At 29.8% G+C, this 19,635-nt stretch overlaps 7 protein-coding genes across 7 annotated transcripts; 3 read left to right on the top strand and 4 right to left on the bottom strand.

Annotated features, from left to right (window-relative positions):
* Positions 1–1,947: 1,947 nt before the first annotated feature.
* LOC113365889 (cilia- and flagella-associated protein 70-like) lies at positions 1,948–3,732 on the top strand. Its single transcript, XM_026607429.1, has 8 exons — positions 1,948–2,073; positions 2,138–2,271; positions 2,338–2,511; positions 2,576–2,723; positions 2,784–2,930; positions 2,998–3,252; positions 3,400–3,549; positions 3,649–3,732. The coding sequence occupies exons 1-8, from the start codon at positions 1,948–1,950 to the stop codon at positions 3,730–3,732; spliced, it is 1,218 nt and encodes a 405-aa protein (XP_026463214.1).
* A 670-nt stretch (positions 3,733–4,402) lies between these two features.
* Positions 4,403–7,245, bottom strand: LOC113366534. The gene is made up of 4 exons (XM_026608157.1): positions 6,662–7,245; positions 6,085–6,526; positions 4,814–5,857; positions 4,403–4,478 (listed from the first exon to the last, which is right to left on the bottom strand). Exons 1-4 carry the CDS (start codon positions 7,013–7,015, stop codon positions 4,447–4,449), a joined length of 1,872 nt encoding a protein of 623 aa, XP_026463942.1. The 5' UTR covers positions 7,016–7,245; the 3' UTR covers positions 4,403–4,446.
* A 667-nt stretch (positions 7,246–7,912) lies between these two features.
* LOC113366560 (toll-interacting protein-like) lies at positions 7,913–9,378 on the bottom strand. Its single transcript, XM_026608187.1, has 6 exons — positions 9,193–9,378; positions 8,906–9,116; positions 8,726–8,837; positions 8,459–8,660; positions 8,178–8,378; positions 7,913–8,107 (listed from the first exon to the last, which is right to left on the bottom strand). The coding sequence occupies exons 1-6, from the start codon at positions 9,232–9,234 to the stop codon at positions 7,997–7,999; spliced, it is 879 nt and encodes a 292-aa protein (XP_026463972.1). The 5' UTR covers positions 9,235–9,378; the 3' UTR covers positions 7,913–7,996.
* A 680-nt stretch (positions 9,379–10,058) lies between these two features.
* On the bottom strand, positions 10,059–14,585 carry LOC113366283 (isoleucine--tRNA ligase, cytoplasmic). Its single transcript, XM_026607864.1, has 4 exons — positions 14,447–14,585; positions 14,106–14,379; positions 13,602–13,909; positions 10,059–13,521 (listed from the first exon to the last, which is right to left on the bottom strand). The coding sequence occupies exons 2-4, from the start codon at positions 14,243–14,245 to the stop codon at positions 10,244–10,246; spliced, it is 3,726 nt and encodes a 1,241-aa protein (XP_026463649.1). The 5' UTR covers positions 14,246–14,379; positions 14,447–14,585; the 3' UTR covers positions 10,059–10,243.
* A 281-nt stretch (positions 14,586–14,866) lies between these two features.
* LOC113365867 (translation initiation factor eIF-2B subunit beta) lies at positions 14,867–16,076 on the top strand. The gene has a single exon (XM_026607408.1). It carries the CDS (start codon positions 14,904–14,906, stop codon positions 16,008–16,010), a length of 1,107 nt encoding a protein of 368 aa, XP_026463193.1. The 5' UTR covers positions 14,867–14,903; the 3' UTR covers positions 16,011–16,076.
* On the bottom strand, positions 16,047–18,856 carry LOC113365866 (zinc finger protein OZF-like). Its single transcript, XM_026607407.1, has 9 exons — positions 18,837–18,856; positions 17,920–18,017; positions 17,609–17,779; positions 17,212–17,539; positions 16,922–17,131; positions 16,639–16,816; positions 16,508–16,573; positions 16,283–16,427; positions 16,047–16,211 (listed from the first exon to the last, which is right to left on the bottom strand). Exons 2-9 carry the CDS (start codon positions 17,938–17,940, stop codon positions 16,149–16,151), a joined length of 1,182 nt encoding a protein of 393 aa, XP_026463192.1. The 5' UTR covers positions 17,941–18,017; positions 18,837–18,856; the 3' UTR covers positions 16,047–16,148.
* On the top strand, positions 18,308–19,214 carry LOC113365868. Its single transcript, XM_026607409.1, has 5 exons — positions 18,308–18,434; positions 18,495–18,590; positions 18,655–18,788; positions 18,853–18,955; positions 19,028–19,214. The coding sequence occupies exons 1-5, from the start codon at positions 18,411–18,413 to the stop codon at positions 19,211–19,213; spliced, it is 543 nt and encodes a 180-aa protein (XP_026463194.1). The 5' UTR covers positions 18,308–18,410; the 3' UTR covers position 19,214.
* Positions 19,215–19,635: the final 421 nt, after the last annotated feature.

Raw genomic sequence — 19,635 nt, 5'->3', positions numbered from 1 at the left:
CCACAACAATTTGGAAGTTCTATGAAACCGCGACCACTGCTTCCCCAAGTTCAAGTTCTGGCTAGTTCTGAACGCCCTTTGCCAAAGCTATCATCCAGAGAATTTAACATAGTAGAGATTACATTGGAAGCTGTTTATAATCCTCCTGAAATATGGGAATCAAGCTGTAAAGCGGCCACTTGGCTTCCCAAAGAAATGCCGATAGAAATCAAAACGATAGAGGAACCTATCCCATCAATGGAAGAATTGTACCAAAACATTGATCGAAAAGAAGGATTGCTTGACGAATTTTTAAGATGCGTAAGTATGAAAAACACAAAATGATTTAATAAAATATGAGAATGATCATATTTAATATTAGCCTGAGGAAGATTTGCTCGCGACAAGGGAAGCCCAGGAAAATGAAAAGAAAAAAGCTCTATCAGAACCAGAAGCTGGAATTGCTATAGAATTCCCTGAAGGTCCTCTGAATGAACAAGAAGAATGGTGTCCCACGAGGTATAAAATCTGGGCACCGTTGATGTCAATCCAAGGACGCGGTGCATTATCGCAAGAACGCAAATTTCAAAAAAATTTAGGAGATTTACGTGTAGATGTACCAAATATAGATATACAATCAATTTATGGTAAGATAAAATAACCAGTAACTGTTTTTTAATGATAATTTCTTAAAAAATATTTTAATAGGAAAAGTGCCGCGTATTAAATGGGATTTGATTTCTCGACATTGGCTTCATGAGAGCTCTCAAGAATTTATGGAACGTCGTCTTAGTCAAGAGTTGTGGCCATTTGAATTTCTGGCTGAAACAATCAATGTTAAAATGATAGATAATATGCATTGTATGGCTTTGATTGATTTTAAAGCGTTTATGTTTCCAGGAGGTATTTTACTTTTAGTACTTTTTTGGGGACTTTTGAACAGTAATCAATAAAATTTATCTTTAAAGTTACTAAATATCGAGTGGCATCACCTTTATATCAGTTTGACCAAGCACAACTTAAGCTTAATACAAATGAGGAAAAGTCCATACTGAATACTTTAGACAAGAACGCTCCAATTGAAAATATCAAAGAAGAGAAAGCGGTAAGCTCATTACTCTTATTATTTCACCATCTTATGCACATTATATAAAATTTATAATAGGCCGGAAAAACATCCTCCAAAAAAGGATCTTCTAAAGAATCTTCAAAGAAAAAAGAACCAGAAATTCCACAAGAAATTATTGAACCACCCACCGAACCCACAACCATTACACCACTTGTTCCTATTAAAAACGCAAGTGGACAACCAACCTTTTGTATAGTTCAATTAGAGTTCAAGAGACCAGTTTTAGAGAAGCGCTCTTTTGTTGATTTGTCTAACGAGTAATTTTCAAAAAAATATCCTAAAATATATAATTTTTAGTAACGTTCGTAATTGTTTTCAGAATTGATAATTTAATTCCGAAGCGTTTTGAACAACCTAAAATTATAACTGATTGCCTTGAGGCTGAAATGCAATTTCGCAACGCTATCAGATCATCAATAAACGTGGTTTTAAAGGATTTCAAAATTTTCTCGAAAAACGAAGTACGTAATATTAAGTAATTATAATTAAATCACAAGTACAGGCAAAGATTTCGTAAATCTTTCAGATCGCTTTTGAGCCAGATGAAAAATGTATAGAAAATGCATTAGAAAATATAATGGACTATTTAAAACAAAGTGGTTCTTATGATTTTATAAAAAAGCTACTCATAGAAAAAGTTTCAATGCTCATAAACCAAAAATTTACTATTGGGCGAACTCTTGCCACGAACTTCGACTATCAGGTGAAGTATAGACAATATCAGGTGAAGCTTAAGTCATCAGCGTAGACCAAAATTATATAGTATTTTTTTACAGAATCTCGTCACTGATATATACACATATATATCTAAAGAAGCGCACTTTATTATTAATACAGAAATGTCGGTGGATCCAATTTTGACTGTTAAAAATTCTCCGATCATATCTGCAGAAGACAAGTGGCACTTTGCTATGGAATGTGATATCATGGGAGAGCCCGAACGAGCAAAGCAGTTTTTGTTGGAGGTATAACCATATTCAATTTTTAAATTGATTTATTGAAATTTATTTTTTTTGTATATGTATATAGAATATTGCATCAAGTAAGCAGGATCCTGATAAATGGTTGGATTACGCGGCGTTCCATTTGAGCAAGAATGATCCCGATAGTGCTTTAGAATGCACTGAAAAAGCATTAGGATTCAATCTAAGACATAAAATGAGGTATTGCTACGAAAATGAATTGTCCACACATTTCTTAATACATTTATTGTAAAATTTTTCATGTAGCATGCTGCTTCATGGAATACTATTAGCAGAACGCGGTGAATATAAAAAAGCTGAAACTTTTCTCTTAGGATTGACAACTTTTTACCCACATTTTATGGAAGGATGGGTCGTTCTGCATTTGTTTTACCAAAAAACTGACTACATTTGTGGAATGGATGCTACTTTGCAATATGCGTTAGTAGTCGAATAATCATAATATTTTATATGGCACAAAAGTAATTTAAATTTTCTTTAATAGCTGTGAAATCCATACAAGCGGATTGGCGCATTCACTACCCAATTATTTCACAACTAGAGATTATTTAATTTGGTGTTGGCAAGCTGAAAATAAAATTGGAATCTTCTTACCAACAGCTGCACTTCTATTAAAACTGAAGGCTTTTGAAGTATTGAAAATGAATTATTAGCTAACATATTGGCAAGCCATAAAAATAACGTTTACTTAGTTTGCAGAGCTTTGTTTGGCTGAGGAACTGAGTGTAAATAAAGAATCTTTTGGATATTTATATTTACTATCCGTACTACGTTATTACCAAGGAATATTTGATGACTGTTTTATCCTGTTGGCCAAAGCTACAGAAAATAAAGGACAAGTTAGAATATACTTGCATAAAAAATCATTTAAATTAAGTTGTTCACCTAATATTTTGTTTTATTCAGGAGTATAGGATACTGAGTCTAGAAGGGCACTGTTTATTCTCAACAAATCAGTTTGAAGATGCTCAGAGAAAATATGAACTTGCCTGGCATAATTCGTCCAGGGGTGAAAAACCCATACACCTCGTTACCCTGCGCTTAGCAGATTTTTACAGAAAACAAGGAAACCATGGCTTGTCGAATAATTTATTAATTCAATCATGTAAAACCAGAAAAACACCCAGACTTTGGCTCCGTATTGGAATTACGAATTATCGTGTAAGATAAAGTTTATTATTGAACAAGATTTAATTTCATTATTTAAATGTATTCAGTTTCTTTATAAAATATATATTATTTATAGAGGGATTTAATTTCATTATTTAAATGTATTCAGTTTCTTTATAAAATATATATTATTTATAGAGGGGTAACTTTGGGTTAGCCGAAAAGGCGTTACGTGAAGCAAATGTTTTAGACCCTCATTTGCCAGAGGTTTGGGGTTACTTAGCACTGCTGTCGTTAAGCCAGTGCAGATACCAGGAATTTCAACAATGCTACAAGTTTGCCAAAAAAGTGAGATATAGTTTTTAATTATAGCAACCGCTCTGCATTATATAATGAAAACGTTCATAATAACCATAATACAAGATTAAAATGTTAATTATGTTTCAGACAAATTTAATGGATGAGAAAATTTGGGAAGAAATTCGGCTGCTCCGCGAGCAACTAAACTATCCAGACCCAGAACCTCTTTAATTTACTGCAAACTGAGAACAGTATTTGAGTTATTCGCATTTTTTATTATTATAAAAACAACAATATAAATAAAGATCAACAAAGTATTAACAAAAAAATATTCAATTTCTTATAAATAATGTGCTACTGCTACCAATTGTATAAATATATAAATACGTGCAGAATATAACTTAATTTAAATAAATAAATTTTATGTTTTTTAAATAGAATACTTGATTTAAAACTTAATTGTCAAATAGTTTATATTGCCTTTAAGCAATATAATTTGCATATTAAATAACATTCAATATTTGATTAAAATTAATTAATTTCTCATTCGGAGTATATTACTACGATGTTAAATTTGAATTTAATTTAGATTCATAAATTTGAAATATATGATTGCTTTTCATAAGAATGAATGAATTTAAATTTCTTATTAAAAATTAATAAATAAAAATTATTAAACACGGTGTAAAATATCAATTAAAATTTTAACAAAATTGGGTAAAAATATATATAAAATAGTCAAATATATAAAATATAATAATAATAGTTAAATTGAAAAATTACCTTTTTGTAACAATGGCCAGATACTATAGATTTGATCAAATGTTAGGCGTATTTACCTATGAAATTATATTTTATAGATTTTCAATTTTCTTAATAATATCCTTGACCACAATCAGCTATATTAAATATACTTTTAATATAATACCACACCAAATAAATCTTTCACATAAATGACAAAAACTGAATCAGAGAATCTAAAAATAAATGTAAAATAATTTGGAAAAGCTTTTACTGTTATTTTAAACAGTAAATATTTCAATAATATTGAATAATACTGCACATCTTATATTAATTTCAGATAATAGTTTATATAGTATTTAATTAAAATTGCTTGTTTAAATTAAACACATGTATACATATTTATAAATATATAGACATGCACATATTAATTATATATATATATATATATATATATATATATATATATATATGTATGTGTATATATCCAATGATAATTTATAAAATTTTATAATTTATCATTTATGTTCTTCATCAACCACATTATTATCAGCATTGCTTTCGTTCTTACCTGTATGATCCAAAATTTGCTGCTTACCAACGATGTCATTGGTATGATCTTCTTCAATATTATTTTTTGTATCACCAATGTCAATTTTCAACTCAATTTTCTCGCTTACAATATCATGGTTCATACCTGGATTACTAGTATAGCTAGTTTCTTTATTTTGACCATCAATATCCGCTTTAGATGTTGATAGTTCATTAATTCCATTGATATCAATATTACTATCAATTTTTAAATTATTTTCTGCTGGTAACTCCTTCTCATTCACATTAGTATCAGAAGAATGTGTCTGGCTATCTAATGCATCCTCAGAAGTTATTTCTTCTTCAGGTTTATCCATTACTAATTGCTCTTCATCCAAAATACTACCATTAAGTGAATTGCTGCTATTTAATTCCATATTTGAATTTTCTGAAATTTGTTTCTCTTCTGATAAATCATGATTATTTCCTACAATAGTATTTTGAAGATATATATTATTCTTTTCAACCTCTTTTTCAATAAACTTTTCAATATCAGATGTTGCCATGTTAACAAAATCACATGCTAAATCATTTTCTTTATTTTGAAAAGTTTGTGTAGTATCTTTTGTTCCTATAATAAGATCTGTACTTAAACAAAAATCATCAGCCATTTCCTTTTTTGTGTTAATATTTAATATATTGTCAATAATCTTTTCATCTAAGTTAGAGTCACTTTGATTCGAATCGACATGCTTCATATTTAAGTTCTCAACGCTAGTACAAATACCTTGAATCTCCTGAGTAACACTTTTAATTTCTTTCGATATTTCTGAGAAATTATTATGTTTTTTATATTTGTTTAAACGATCTTGAACACCACTTCCAGCATTAACTTGACCATCAGCATTTGGAGATTTAATTCTATCTTTTCTTTTATTCTGAAAGTTTTCTCGTTCTGGGATTGATTTATACCTGTCATTTGAATCATTTTTCTTATTATCAATCATTTCATCAGGAAAGGCTGGCCTGGTTTTAACTTGCCTGGGACCTACACGACCTGATCCAATTGCAGGCGGAGAGGAAACTGAATGAAAATTATAATAAAATTTAATATATGACATAGAAATAGTTTTGCAAATACTGTAGAACCAGATATGAAAATATTCAATGTAAAATATATTCTTTATACAATAAATAATTAATATATAAGAATATAGTAAACAGATAAAGTATTAAAGCATTTTGGTTATTAAAATAAAACTCAAATATCATCATATCCGGGTGCTACAAATCTATCTCATGATAAATTACCCTTGACACTCTGAACTTCTCCTGATCGATCTAAGGAGACCGTAATATTAGGTCTAGCACGATTGAAATCTTTACTTTTATCCATATTAGGATGTGCCATAATAGTTTTTTTAGTCCCAGTTATCAAAGCATCACCAATAGTATATTTCTCTGGTTTATGTGTATTAAATATTTCTTTAGGACCATCATTATTAATTTTCTCAATATCCCATTCTCTTCTCCATTTGCCTTCTGAATTCTTCTGCCTGTTAATTCTGGCTTCATCAATTTTATTTCTTTCACAACGCCAAGCATCATATGCAGGTTGAGAATTGTTGTGAATGAAATCTTTCCTATGTTTTCCACGAGAATTATCAGAGAAACTGTTGCGTTCTTGATTACCTCGCTGGTTACGAGGATTTGAATGTTGACTTTTTTTACTCGCATTTGTTTTATTGTGAATCTAGTAAATCACAAATATATACTTAGTAACAAAAATAGTTAGATAATGATATCAACTATATAAAATGATATTGTATTTGAGACATTATAATCAAATACTAAATTACATTTATCAATAAAGAATAAAACTAATTACCTGTTCAATATGGTTGTAGTCACGATCAGCATCTTTGAGAAAGCTATAAGAAGGGTCTGGTGGAGGCCCATCGCCTTCAGCAAATTGAGATTTATTGTGTTTTTCCCTCTTTCTATCCCTAATCTCGTCATTAATCATATGAATGTCTTCATTTTTGTCAAATGTGAAGTCAACATTGTCATACTTATGCTCTCTTGGCCAGTCATCATAATTCGTTGGTTTCGTTTGAACCATGGCATTTTCTTTTTTAGCTCTTTGTTTGTCAGCTTCAGCTTCCGCATGTTTCTTTTGCAGTTCTTCATTTCTTTTTCTAATCCTTTCAATTCTTTCTTCCAAATTCTCTTGCGTAGACATCTTTTCGATAAATATTGCAAAAGATCATAAAAAATATATAGGTAAATAGAGCACAGACGTGACCTAACCTCAATTAAAAGAAAATAATATTTTGAAAGAGTAATAGTATAATAGTTATGTGGCAAAGGCGATAGAGAACTTTCAAACAAATTTATCACATTTTTATGAGTTTTACAAATTAAATTTATATTATTTATTGTCTACAAACTTAAAGACGTCATTTCACTGCTTGTATGAGCACTCGATTTAACGTCAAAAGTTTCACTCGTACTTCTTTCATTTTGCTCCAATTATATTCTGTCCCTTCTTTTTGCATGGCGAATTTTTAGCTTTCGATTCTCTTCAGAATGAGAATGTATTAATGCCAGTTATAGACATATATTATATTTTAATATAAAAATCAAAAATTTATCACCATCTATGCAATTATAAAAAAAATTAAGATTTGTCAGATTATTTACTAGATTAAAAACATGAATAATCTGAAAAAGTTATAGAAAAATATTTTGTATTTTTATAGTAAAACTAATTGTTTGGCATCTTCAACAACTAATTCTATTCAAAATTTTGAATAATATGCAAAAATCTTTACCTTGTCCATATAAAAACCTTTAGAACACCTAAGGCTGGCTAAGGCTATATTACTTTATCTAATTTGCCATTGATCTGTGTAAATATAGATTTATTTGACTACATAAGCATCACATTTAAACTTTACATAATTATTACCAGAATAAATACATATAAAATTTATTTTATTTTTTATAAACATGTATCAAGCTCATAAACCTTAACTACTGTACCTGATGCCTCCACAATTTGTGGAGTATATAATCATATAAAAAGCAAGAAAAATCAACATATTATTCAAAATTATAATCATTATTTTCTAGTTACCGTTTCAAGAAGCTTTGTGCTGATATTAATCCAACAGTTTAGGTTTATGATTAAAGTATAGTACATATGACAAAAAAATAATCTTCATTCAGTCAACTGTAATAAAGAATTGATGGCTGGTTCTTTTAAACATCTGTTAGCTTCATATACTGATTTAATTACATCTTTATCCAAATGTGGAAACATTTCACCAAGCTAAAATAAATTGAATATTAATGTGATAAATGTAATCATAATTATAAAAAAAGAAGGTTGTAAAGATTACTTGTTTTAAATCCTCCAGCCTCAATTGTTCCTTTTGTTCAGGTGTGAGTGCAGGTTGTTGAGGTACTTCAGGAGGAATTGCAGCAGCTGCAACACCAATTTGATCTGGTGGGGCTTGAACATAGACTGGTGCTGGTCTAACAGCACCGTATCCTGATGATACCATCACAGGTCCTAATCCCATAGCTCTAGTTGGAGTGACCTTATGAATATAATAATATAAGACATCACTTTTACAAGATAATAAATCAATGTTCATAAAAATTATGGATTATATTATACCGAAAAACTAAGGACTAAATGAATCATTCCCTCTAATCCTTCCCCTTGCTTTCCACTCAACGGAAACCATTCTTCTCGAGTTTCACCCTTTAATACTGCAGGGGGTAATATTATGTTTGCCCAAGCTATTAACTCATCCATTGTGAAACTACATTCATCATATATTTCTAAGTATATTGAATTAATACCTTTAGGAAGAGCACTGTAAAAATATAATTCAATATTTTACAATTGTAGATAAAAATTGAATTTTATCAGGCGTAGTACCATTGCATAACTTTATTCCAACGGGGATTTTTGCCACCATTTGGATCTGTATGTGTTTCATATATATTATGGCCAATTCGTAAGCGTACATAAGGGTCCATTCTGGTCATACCTGAAGATTATTCAAAATATAGAATTATACATACCCATTATATGATTTGTTCATTGATGTATACAAACCATAATTTTTCACAAGTTTAGCTTGTGTGATTGTAACATTTAACCATCCTGATGCGTTTTGATAGTAAGGGGAAGGCATTTGTGTTCTTGCTGATGCTGACAACTGCTGTTGTAAAGCCAAAGCAGCTTGCTGATCAGCTGCCTCTTGTTGTTCTCTTTCAGAAAGTGTTGATATTCTTAGAAAATCGTTTGGTAGAGGACCTAACATAACCTAATGTTTGAAATAATGAATTATAAATAAAATCAATTCAATTCAAGTAAAAATCTCGTGATTTTAAAATATTCACCCGATTTCTTCTTTCAGCATTTCGATCTATTTGCACATCCATAATCACTATTATAACTATTATATATCACAACTCAATCTAATTAAAAATAAGATAATATAAAATTTATTGGAAGCAAGTATATGTGAAATCAATTAACAATCAGGAAAGGAATCGCAAATCAATTAATAATTGACACTTCACTTGTTGACGGATGATTTGCCCCATTCGTTTCTTCAATAATTTCTGATAGATGACGCTGAAAATGCGCGCCTTTTTTGAAATTATGCTGAAACAGATAAAAAAGTTTAATTATAATTTCAAATATTCAGAATTTGATATATTATTGTAGTAAAATACTAAAGTATGTAAATTAAAAGTAGTTTAATAATTATTATAGCAATTGTGTTTACTATTTATTTCAATGTTTCATAGATCAGTTACATTAAAATTAATGTCAAAATAATATTTTAATCACAAATCCTTGTTAAAATAGCTCAAAAAAATAAATGCTATCAACATCATTTAAATAATAAACTAAATTGTTCCACAAAATTTACACAATTCTAATGGTTATGAAACAAACAAATATAAAATAATTATATAAAACTTACCTATGAGATCCACGTGTGCTGCATTTTATGTGCTAGATATCAAAAATACTTACTAAATTTAAAAAAAAATTAAGAAAAATATTATAACAGTAGAGTGTTTCTTTATTTTTATATATTTTAACAAATGTTTCCCAAACTAGATTTTATATTTTAACATTAAGAAATAATTAAGTAAAAGGAGAAAGTATTTAGCTTTCAAAATTTATTCAACAACCAAAAATGATTAAATAATGAAAATATGATAAGTTTTATAACGAGAATTAATGTACTAGTATTTATTATTAGTTAACAATATGAATTGTTCATATGCTAAAATAAATTAAAGTAATAAATATTTTTTATTTTTAACTTTTCAATGTTTGGTAATTTGAAAACAGGTATATATTCAGATCATTTCAGCAAAAACTCATGAACAAAATTACATTATCACTTTTTGTTATTATATTTTAATACTGAAATCAAGAGAGAATAGTTACTGAAGTTTCATGGGTATGAGTTATTTTAATTTTACTACTATCAACTTGGAAAATATTAGCCACGTGAGTTTGAAGTTGAAGATCATTAAAAGTTGATACTCCATTAGGATTTTGCAAAATTACTGTAGCTTCCTTTTGTTTTGATGTTATATTTACTGTGGGGCAAACTGGTGATGGATTACTAATAAATGAGCTTGGTTTATCAGTTGAAGCAATTATAGTTTTGGTATTCAGATCTTTCATATCCGTGTCTGATAATTCCTTGTCCTCTGAAAGCCAAAGCTTGAATTGTAAGCCATGAAGTCCAAATAATCTTATTACTTGTTCTCTTAATGAATCCAGTGTAAGTTGTTGACCTTTACTACTTTCTAATAAAATTAGCCCATCAGCTGCATTTTCTGGTAAGCCATATCTTGGTTTTATTTTATCCAAATGAACATTAACCCATGGAACAACTGGTTTACTACAAGTGTCAACTCGTTTTGTAATAACCAATGTCAATTTGGTTCCCTTCAAATCTTGTACATCCTTTATAATAATGGTTTTACTAGAATCAAGTTCCTTTAGTGAAATAAATGGTGTTTTTGTTGTATTCTCAATGAAACTCTTATGAGATATGGCAATTCTTTGTAAAGCACTGTTTATATCATCAATGGCAAAATAAACATCTACTTCATCCGTAGGTACTAAGTGGGCCTTTTTGCGCAATTTTTGAATTCTATTAATAATTTCTCGAGCAATGCCTTCATCTAGCATAGCATCATCAGGAGTGACATCCAGTAATATCAAAACATCATTATCACTATGAGCTTCAAATTTGTCACTGGTTGAAGCTGCAGAAGAAATGTTAATAATAAGTCTTACTTCATTTAGCTCCAATTCATGACCTAGTAAGGTCATAGATCCCTTTTTGGCAAACTCTTGAAGCTGTGAATCAGTTAATGATTTTATGGCCTGTGTAACTGCTTTAAAGTCATTCTTGAGACGAGCTCCTAATGTTTTATGATCGGGTTCAGCTCTTAATGAAACACCATATTTCTCTTTATCTGTGCTCAATGTAATTTTCTTAATATTCAGTTCATCAAGAACATATGTTTCTAGTGATTTAACATCAGCCAGGTACTCAGGATTCTGATGAATAACAATAAGTTCTGGCAGAGGATATTTTACTGGAATAGTTTTGCGATCTCGCAAAACTCTTCCTAGTTCTATAACAGCCTGCATTCTTGATACTGCACGTTCTACATTAATCTGAATCAGTTTATCATTAGGTTCTCTGAGCATCAAATAATGAACACTTTCATGTTGCTGCAATGTGGATAACTTTGAAAGGTGCTGGTACATGAATTCTGATAAGAATGGCGTGAATGGAGCCATCATATTTATCATGGTCAATAGAACACTAAATAAGGTATTTAAAGCATCAGTACAATCTTTTACACCACCCTCACCCTTCAATCTTTTTCTATTCATTCTCACATACCAATTTGTTAAATGATCAATAAACTTTGTGAGCCTAGGAACGACGGTATACAATCTATATGCGGTCATTTCTTTCTTAACAAATTTCAATAAAGATTCTGTGAATGACAAAATCCAACAATCCATTATATTGCTATCTTTATTGACAGAAGTCAAATTTTTATCATCATAAAGATAGTTAACTCCATCTTCCTGTACAATTCGATCAACATTTTGCATTAGAAATCTAAATGCATTATACCATGGCAAAAATACATCTTTGATAACATCTCTTACACCTTCTTCCTTGAATCTCAAATTTTCTGCACGTACAACAGGTGAATTAATCAGATATAATCGTAGAGCATCAGCTCCATATTTGTTAACTACTTCCATGGGATCAGGATAGTTCTTCTTCCTTTTTGACATCTTTTGTCCATCAGAAGCTAAAACTAATCCATTAGCAATTAAATTTAGGTAAGGTGGCTTACGAAATAGGGCTGTAGAGATGACAAGCAAAGTATAAAACCATCCTCTAGTTTGATCAATTCCTTCAGCAATGAAGTCAGCAGGAAAACAATCTTCAAACACTTTTCTATTTTCAAATGGATAATGCTGTTGTGCATATGGCATAGATCCAGACTCAAACCAGCAATCAAAAACTTCTGGTATACGTTTCAAAGGTCCCTTTCCTGGTCTGTTGGAAGGAATTTCTAAGTGATCAATACTTTCTCTATGCAAATCTGTTACAGTTGCACCTGTTAATCTTTGTAGTTCTTCAATACTTCCTATGCAGACCATTTCTTCACCATCATCAGAGACCCACAAAGGAATTGGAGTACCCCAGTATCTGTTACGACTGATGGCCCAGTCACGTGCATCTCTTAGCCAATTACCAAAACGTTTTTCTTTTACAAAGTCAGGAACCCAATAAGTTTGAGCACTGCACTCCAAAAGTTCTCTGGTCATATGCTGCACTCTCACAAACCATGAAGGAACTGCTTTGTATATGAGTGGTGTGTCAGATCTCCAACAGAATGGGTAACTGTGTTTTGTTTGGCCAGCTTGAACCAATCTTCCAGATTTTTTCAAATAGTTTATTATGTGTTTATCAGCATCTTTTACATACATGTCTTTGAAATCTACTACTGGGTCTACAAACTTTCCACTTGCATCAACAGGACAGACAATTTCCTGGTCTCTAGTTATAACTCCTGCAGCTAAACAAACTCTGTAATCGTCTTCACCAAAGTATGGTGCCTGATGTACAATTCCTGTACCAGAATCTTCAGTAACATAAGAGTCAGCTAAAACTCGGAATGCTCCTTTCTCAGCTAAGTGATTGAAATATGGAAAGAGAGGGGTGTAAGATAATCCTTGTAATTTAGAACCCAGAAATTTTTCTAAGATTTCATATTGGTCTGTTTGTTTAAATATAGCCTCAAGTCGACATTCCATCAGCACATAAACATTTCCTGTTGCTTTGTCTTTAATTTTAATGTAGGTTAGTGTAGGATTCACACAACAAGCAAGATTGCTTGGTAAAGTCCAAGGAGTAGTAGTCCAAGCTAGAAGAGACATTCCTCCTTCAACTGGAAAACTTACTACAACTGCTGGATCCACTACTTCTTTATAATTTTGTCCAGATTCAAAATTGGACAATGGTGTATTGCAAGCAGTCGAGAAGGGCATTACCTTGACACCTTGATAAATAAGTCCTTTATTATAAAGCTCCTTAAAGACCCACCAAATTGTTTCCATATACCATGGATACATGGTTTTGTAATCATTTTTGAAATCTATATAAAAGCAAATATTAGTTATATAACATATTTATTCTGTATGAATTAATGTATTTGATAAAGTCTTTTAATAATACCTATCCATCTTCCCATACGTCCTACAATAACTTCCCAATCTTTGGCATATCTAGAAACAATTTTCCTACATTCTGCATTATAATTTGCAATTCCCATTTTGGCCACATCGTCTGGTCCTTTAATGCCTAAAGCTCTATCAATTTCAAATTCAACAGGCAGACCATGGGTATCCCAACCAAATCTTCGTTCAACATGAAATCCTTGTTGATGCGCATATCGTGTCACAACATCTTTAATTGTACCAGCCAATATATGGCCATAATGCGGTAAACCAGTAGCAAATGGAGGTCCATCATAAAATGAATACCTGCGATATAAAGCATGGATGAAAACAAATGTATTTATTCTAAATTATGGCAAGAAATACAACTGATTATTAAATACATAATACAAAATCGCTTATTTTAAAATAAGAGAAAAATGAAAGCCATTGAGCTACAAATAAGTAATTGTGTTAGTATCATATGAACCATGACAGTAAAAATGGTCAAATCCTGAGTTACCTCGGTTTTCCTTTGGACTGCCTTAAGCAATTTTTAAAAGCGTCAATATTTTTCCATAGTTCTAAAATATTTTCTTCTTCTTTAGGAAAGTTTATAGACTCCGGGATTCTTGTAATACCATTTTGATGTGGTCCACTCATGATTTTTGTTGTAAATTTACTGTATCATTAAAATATTTTCACACGCGGCAATGATAAAATATGTTAACCTATGACGTGCATTAATTCTGGAAATTGCAGTTCATAGAACACGACTACAAGCAATAGAAAGAACACTGAAAGATTTAATAATATTATTTACACAACATTAACACATTTTTTCAAAATAATTTAAGTTATTACTTCATGTAAAAGCAGATAATTTCTGTCGTCACTTCAATATCGTGAACTCATCAAAGATTATACAAATGCAATGTGGCCTTGAAAATCAAGATAATTTTAAGGTTATTCTTTCTTCGTCCTTGGGTTGGCCATTTTCAAATCAGATTCTTGCGAAAAATTCTACTTGTGAATTTTAAATTATAATTGCAGTCAATGAAATGAAAATTACATTTTTATATCCATTAAAGATATTTTGATACCGTTTGCTATCTTATTTGATGTTATACCCATAGATAAAAGAAGAGTATGGTTATACCTTTAACGATTTTCTTTTAGACACATATATAACTTTAACGATCCATGTAGATTATAAAGTCTATGCTACAATATTATGACATGTTAATTCTTGATTAGGTTAACTGTGAAAGGTGAAAAATCCAAAGTAATTCGTTCGTATCGAAATATTAAATAATAAAACATGACACCCTTAACAGATGCTGATTGCGCATCAAAAACCTTTGATCTTATCCGAAATATTCAAATTGGAAAAATTAAAGGTTCTTTTGATATTACAATTAATACAGTTGCATTATTCAAAAGTTTTATAGAATCATATAATTGGAAATCTGCCAATGAATTAATAACATTAGTTAGCAGAGAAGGTAAAGTTTTAGCAACAGCCTTACCTCAAGAATCTGTAACATCTAACATGGCCCGCAGAGTTTTGAAAATAATACGTGAAGAATATGATACAGCACACAAGTCTCGAGCAGAAGGTCAAGAAGGAGATACACAAGCTTCTCTTCATAAATTAGTAACGCAAACCAGTGAGGGCTACGGCCTTGTGGATTATAGTAAACCTCAAGATGGTCTTTGTGATGCCATTTTAGATCACATTGCAGAATTCGAAATTGAACTTGAAACTAGTGGTGAAAATATCTACATGCAAGCTGCAGAACATATTCATTCCTCTGAAATTATTTTGACAGTGGGTTATTCCTTAACTGTAGAAAAATTCTTGAAAAAAGCTGCTCAGACCAGAAAATTTGAAGTTATTGTAGCAGAATGTGCACCTCAAAATAAAGGTCATCTTCTGGCAGCTAGCTTAGCTAAAAGTAAAATTCAAACAACAGTAATTTCTGATGCTGCTATTTTTGCTATAATGTCCCGATGTAATAAAGTAATAATAGGTACCCACTCAGTTCTTGCAACTGGTGGCCTGCGAGCTGTTTGTGGTTCCCACAGTGTGGCATTAGCTGCTAGACATTTTTCTGTTCCAGTCATCGTTTTAGCACCTCTATACAAATTGACTCCATTATATTTGTGTTCCCAAGAATCTGATTGTTTCAATATATTGGAAAATCCTGCTGGAACATTGCCTTACAATATTGGCGGTGTTACACGTGCTGTTAAAGTATACAATCCTGTTTTTGATTATGTTCCTCCTGAATTAGTTACTTTATTTATCACAAATTCTGGGGGTAACTCTCCTTCATACATATATCGTCTACTAAGTGAATTGTATCATCCACAAGACTATACATTGCAAGACAATAATATTCAAAATGTTAAATTAGTTTTGTAACAAATAAGTTATATATTTATTATATATTTTGTTTTGTAAAAATCTATATGAATAAATTTCATACTTGTAAATACATTATAAATGTATTTTATAAATTAGAAACAATGTTTTATAATCCCTGCATTTGGAGGAAACACCCTACGAATGTTGTAACATATGCCTGTTCAGAGCAGAAGACTGAGCAAAGGATTTCTTACATACCTGATACAAATAAACACAATTATTAATTCTTTATAAATAAATTTAAGACTGAAACTCATTATAGTTCTTACTGGGCATTCAAATGGCTTTGATCCTGTATGAATTCTTATATGTGCAGTTAAATTTGAAGAATTAGAAAATCCATGTCCACAAAAGCTGCATTTATGAGGCCTATCACCTCTATGAATAGACATATGAATTTTCAAATAACTTTTCCTGAAAAGCGTAATTTATGTAATCTTGAACAATAATATTTCATTAACCATGGCTTACTATATTTTAAAATTATAAAATACCTATTAAATCCTTTATGACAAATATTGCATGTAAAGTCTTTTATTCCAGTGTGTAGCTTCATATGACTAAAAGAATCATATATATTTTTTTCTATAAGTCTATAGTTTTATTGATCAAATAATTAACTAACCTTTGTAAATGCTTTGAAAATTTGAATGCTTTTTGGCAAGTTTGGCAAACATATTCTCTTTGGCCAGAATGAATCTTTTTATGAAGCAGCAAATTACTACTTTGCGTGAAGCTTTTATTGCAGATATCACATTTAAAAGGGCGCTCACCTGTATGTGAACGCATATGTATTGTAAGACCTAAAAAAATTATACTACAAATTTGTCATGAAGTTATATAAGCATTGATAATAAATTCATCCCAAACACATGTTGAATTATATAAAATAAGTAAACAAACCTAACCTGATGATTGCATAAATCCTTTGCCACAAACTTGACAAATAAATGGCTTTTCACCAGAATGAACTCTTAAATGCATCAGCAAGTGACTGTGTGATGCAAATTTATGATGACATATTTTACATTCATGATTCTTTTTCTGGTTATGAATTCTTTTATGTTGTATTCTATGCTTTTTCGATTTAAATAATTTTCCACAAAGTTCACATTTTCCTATTTAATTTGTTTTAATTAATAGATATTCAATGGAACTCATAATCATTTATTTTAAATTTATTAATCATTATTTTTACCTTCTTCATTAGCTTCAATTCTGTCATTTTCATAAGTCTTTGGTTGATTTGTTGAGTTCAGTTTAAGTGGTTTTACACTTTCAAGCTGATTATCGGAACTGTTAGCAATGGCTATATCAGATTCTTGTGTTCGATTAATATTTATTGTAATTTCATTATATTCTCTATTGTGCAGTTTATTGTTTAAATCATTTGTACCAATAATATTATCAATATTTGGTTTTCGATCACTGCTACTCAGTACAGATTTTTTATTAATATTGAAAGAAGCTGAGTTTTCACCAGTAAGTTCAGATTTATGGAAATAGCCAATATTAGTATAATGTATCTATAGAATTACAGAATTAAAATTAATTTCTCTACATCAAATACAAAACTAATTCAAAATCCCACATACATGAGAATATTCTTTTCTATTTTCCATGCAAGAAGGATTCATTGGTAGATTAAGAATTTGGCGTAACTGATTATCAGTTGATTCACATTGCATTTTGAAATTGTATGCTACTTCTAAATTGTCATGACATTTTTTGCAAATCGATCCTGGTAAGCCATCACTCTCACAAATCTACAATAAAAATTATATATTGTTTACCAAACATAGGTGTTGATTTTTTTAAAAAGGCTAATTATGTAGTTATCAAACAATACAAGAATTGAAACCAAGAACGAACTTCCAAAAAATATTGTCAATTAAATTAATCATACCTGTACTAATGTACATGCCATAATTTTTGTCCATAATTGAACAGCATTATTTCCTATAGCAAACAATTGTGACCCAAGTGATGTATCAGCAATTGGAGCTAAACAAACTCGACAAATATCATTTATATCCAATATAGCAGTTATTTCCATTTTGTATTATAACAGTTATTTTATAAAAAATCTATTTTTGTTATATTTTCGAATATTAACCTTGTTATACAGTTTATAAAGAACTGTCAGATTAAAATTGCATAGGATCATAATAAGCTTTACCAACTTAATAAACTTGACACTTGACTAACTTCACGATCTTAGAAACCAATATGAAGTTGTAAATGTCAAGTTCTTGTCAAGTTTTAAAATAAAATATTACAAAAGTGGAATATATATTTTATATTTTTAAAATATATTTATAAAAAAATAAATGCATATTACTTCTACTAAATAATTTGATTTAATTTGGTACAGTCTATTTTCAATAAGAAATCAAAATGCAAAGTTTACTTAAAAGACAGGTTAGAATACTTTATAAATGAAATATTTGTGCAAAAATAATTCAAATTTCTTAATTTCAGTTAATTAGTACAGTGCAAATTTTAAAAAATATCACTAGAACATCAATAGTTAGAAATAATTCAGCTTCAAGTTATTATGATCCAGATTATCTTCATGTAAGAGAATATTATAAATAAATGTACCATTTGCAATTGAATAAACCCATTAAATATTTTGTAGGCTTATGAACCCGATGTACCAGAATATGATACTGTTAACATTCAACTCAAAGGCTATGATTTTGTTATATTAGAAAATTATCAGAAACTTGTACATCGTATTGCAAAATCATTAGAATTAGATATTAATGATGGGTAGGTGGTAAAATATATAAATCATGATTTAATTCTAAAATTACTTACATGCAAAAATATCCAGGTGGGCTACGCCTGGGCAATACTTTAAGATTCAAAAATTAAAACCAAAGAGTTCAGCTATTGAAACCGAATACCAGCTTTGCGTCTATGAAAGAAATGTTCAGGTAATAATGTCATTTAAGTGCTCAAAAATTATTTTGATTTATGTTACTTATATAGTTGTTTTGTGAAATTAGATTTGTGATTTACCTTCTACAAAATATCCGGTGCTTCTAAGGCTGTTGCAAGCGTCATTACCTCAAGGTGTAACATTAAATGTACATGAACATTTGGAAGAATACGAAGAGGTCCGATATGTTCCAGATAAAGAATTAATTGAACTTAAAACACAGCTTGAAAGTATGGAAATCACTAAAAAATAATAGAGAGTTTTTAATAATATTTAGTGTTAATTATTTTGATTTTTAAAGTTTAATTAATAAAGAATTAATAATTATTTTGCATTTTTATTAGAGTTAATTATATAGTAAGTTGATTTTTTATTTTGGCTGAAATTCTCGTTATCAAAAAGCTCTTGTTGTTGATAATTTTATTATCATATCAATAAACAAATAACTATTTTGAATTACCAAAGATTTAATATAGGTTTAATAGATAAATATCATTACTTAATAAAGTTCTAATCTATTATTATTACATTGAACATGAAAAAATGTTCTATTTTATTTACAATATGATAACTTAGTTTTAGTATACATCACATCCAATAAAAAATACTAGAATGAAACTGTACATAATTAAACAAAAAAAACGTTATTCTCACTACATTTAGTTTATTTAAATT

The sequence above is a fragment of the Ctenocephalides felis genome, unplaced genomic scaffold (assembly GCF_003426905.1).
Source record: "Ctenocephalides felis isolate EL2017-DRISC unplaced genomic scaffold, ASM342690v1 CF-g0.4_SCAFFOLD_01170, whole genome shotgun sequence".
Lineage (NCBI taxonomy): Eukaryota > Metazoa > Arthropoda > Insecta > Siphonaptera > Pulicidae > Ctenocephalides > Ctenocephalides felis.
Note: the sequence above shows the minus strand (reverse complement) of the source record. Positions and strands in the feature narration are given on the sequence as shown.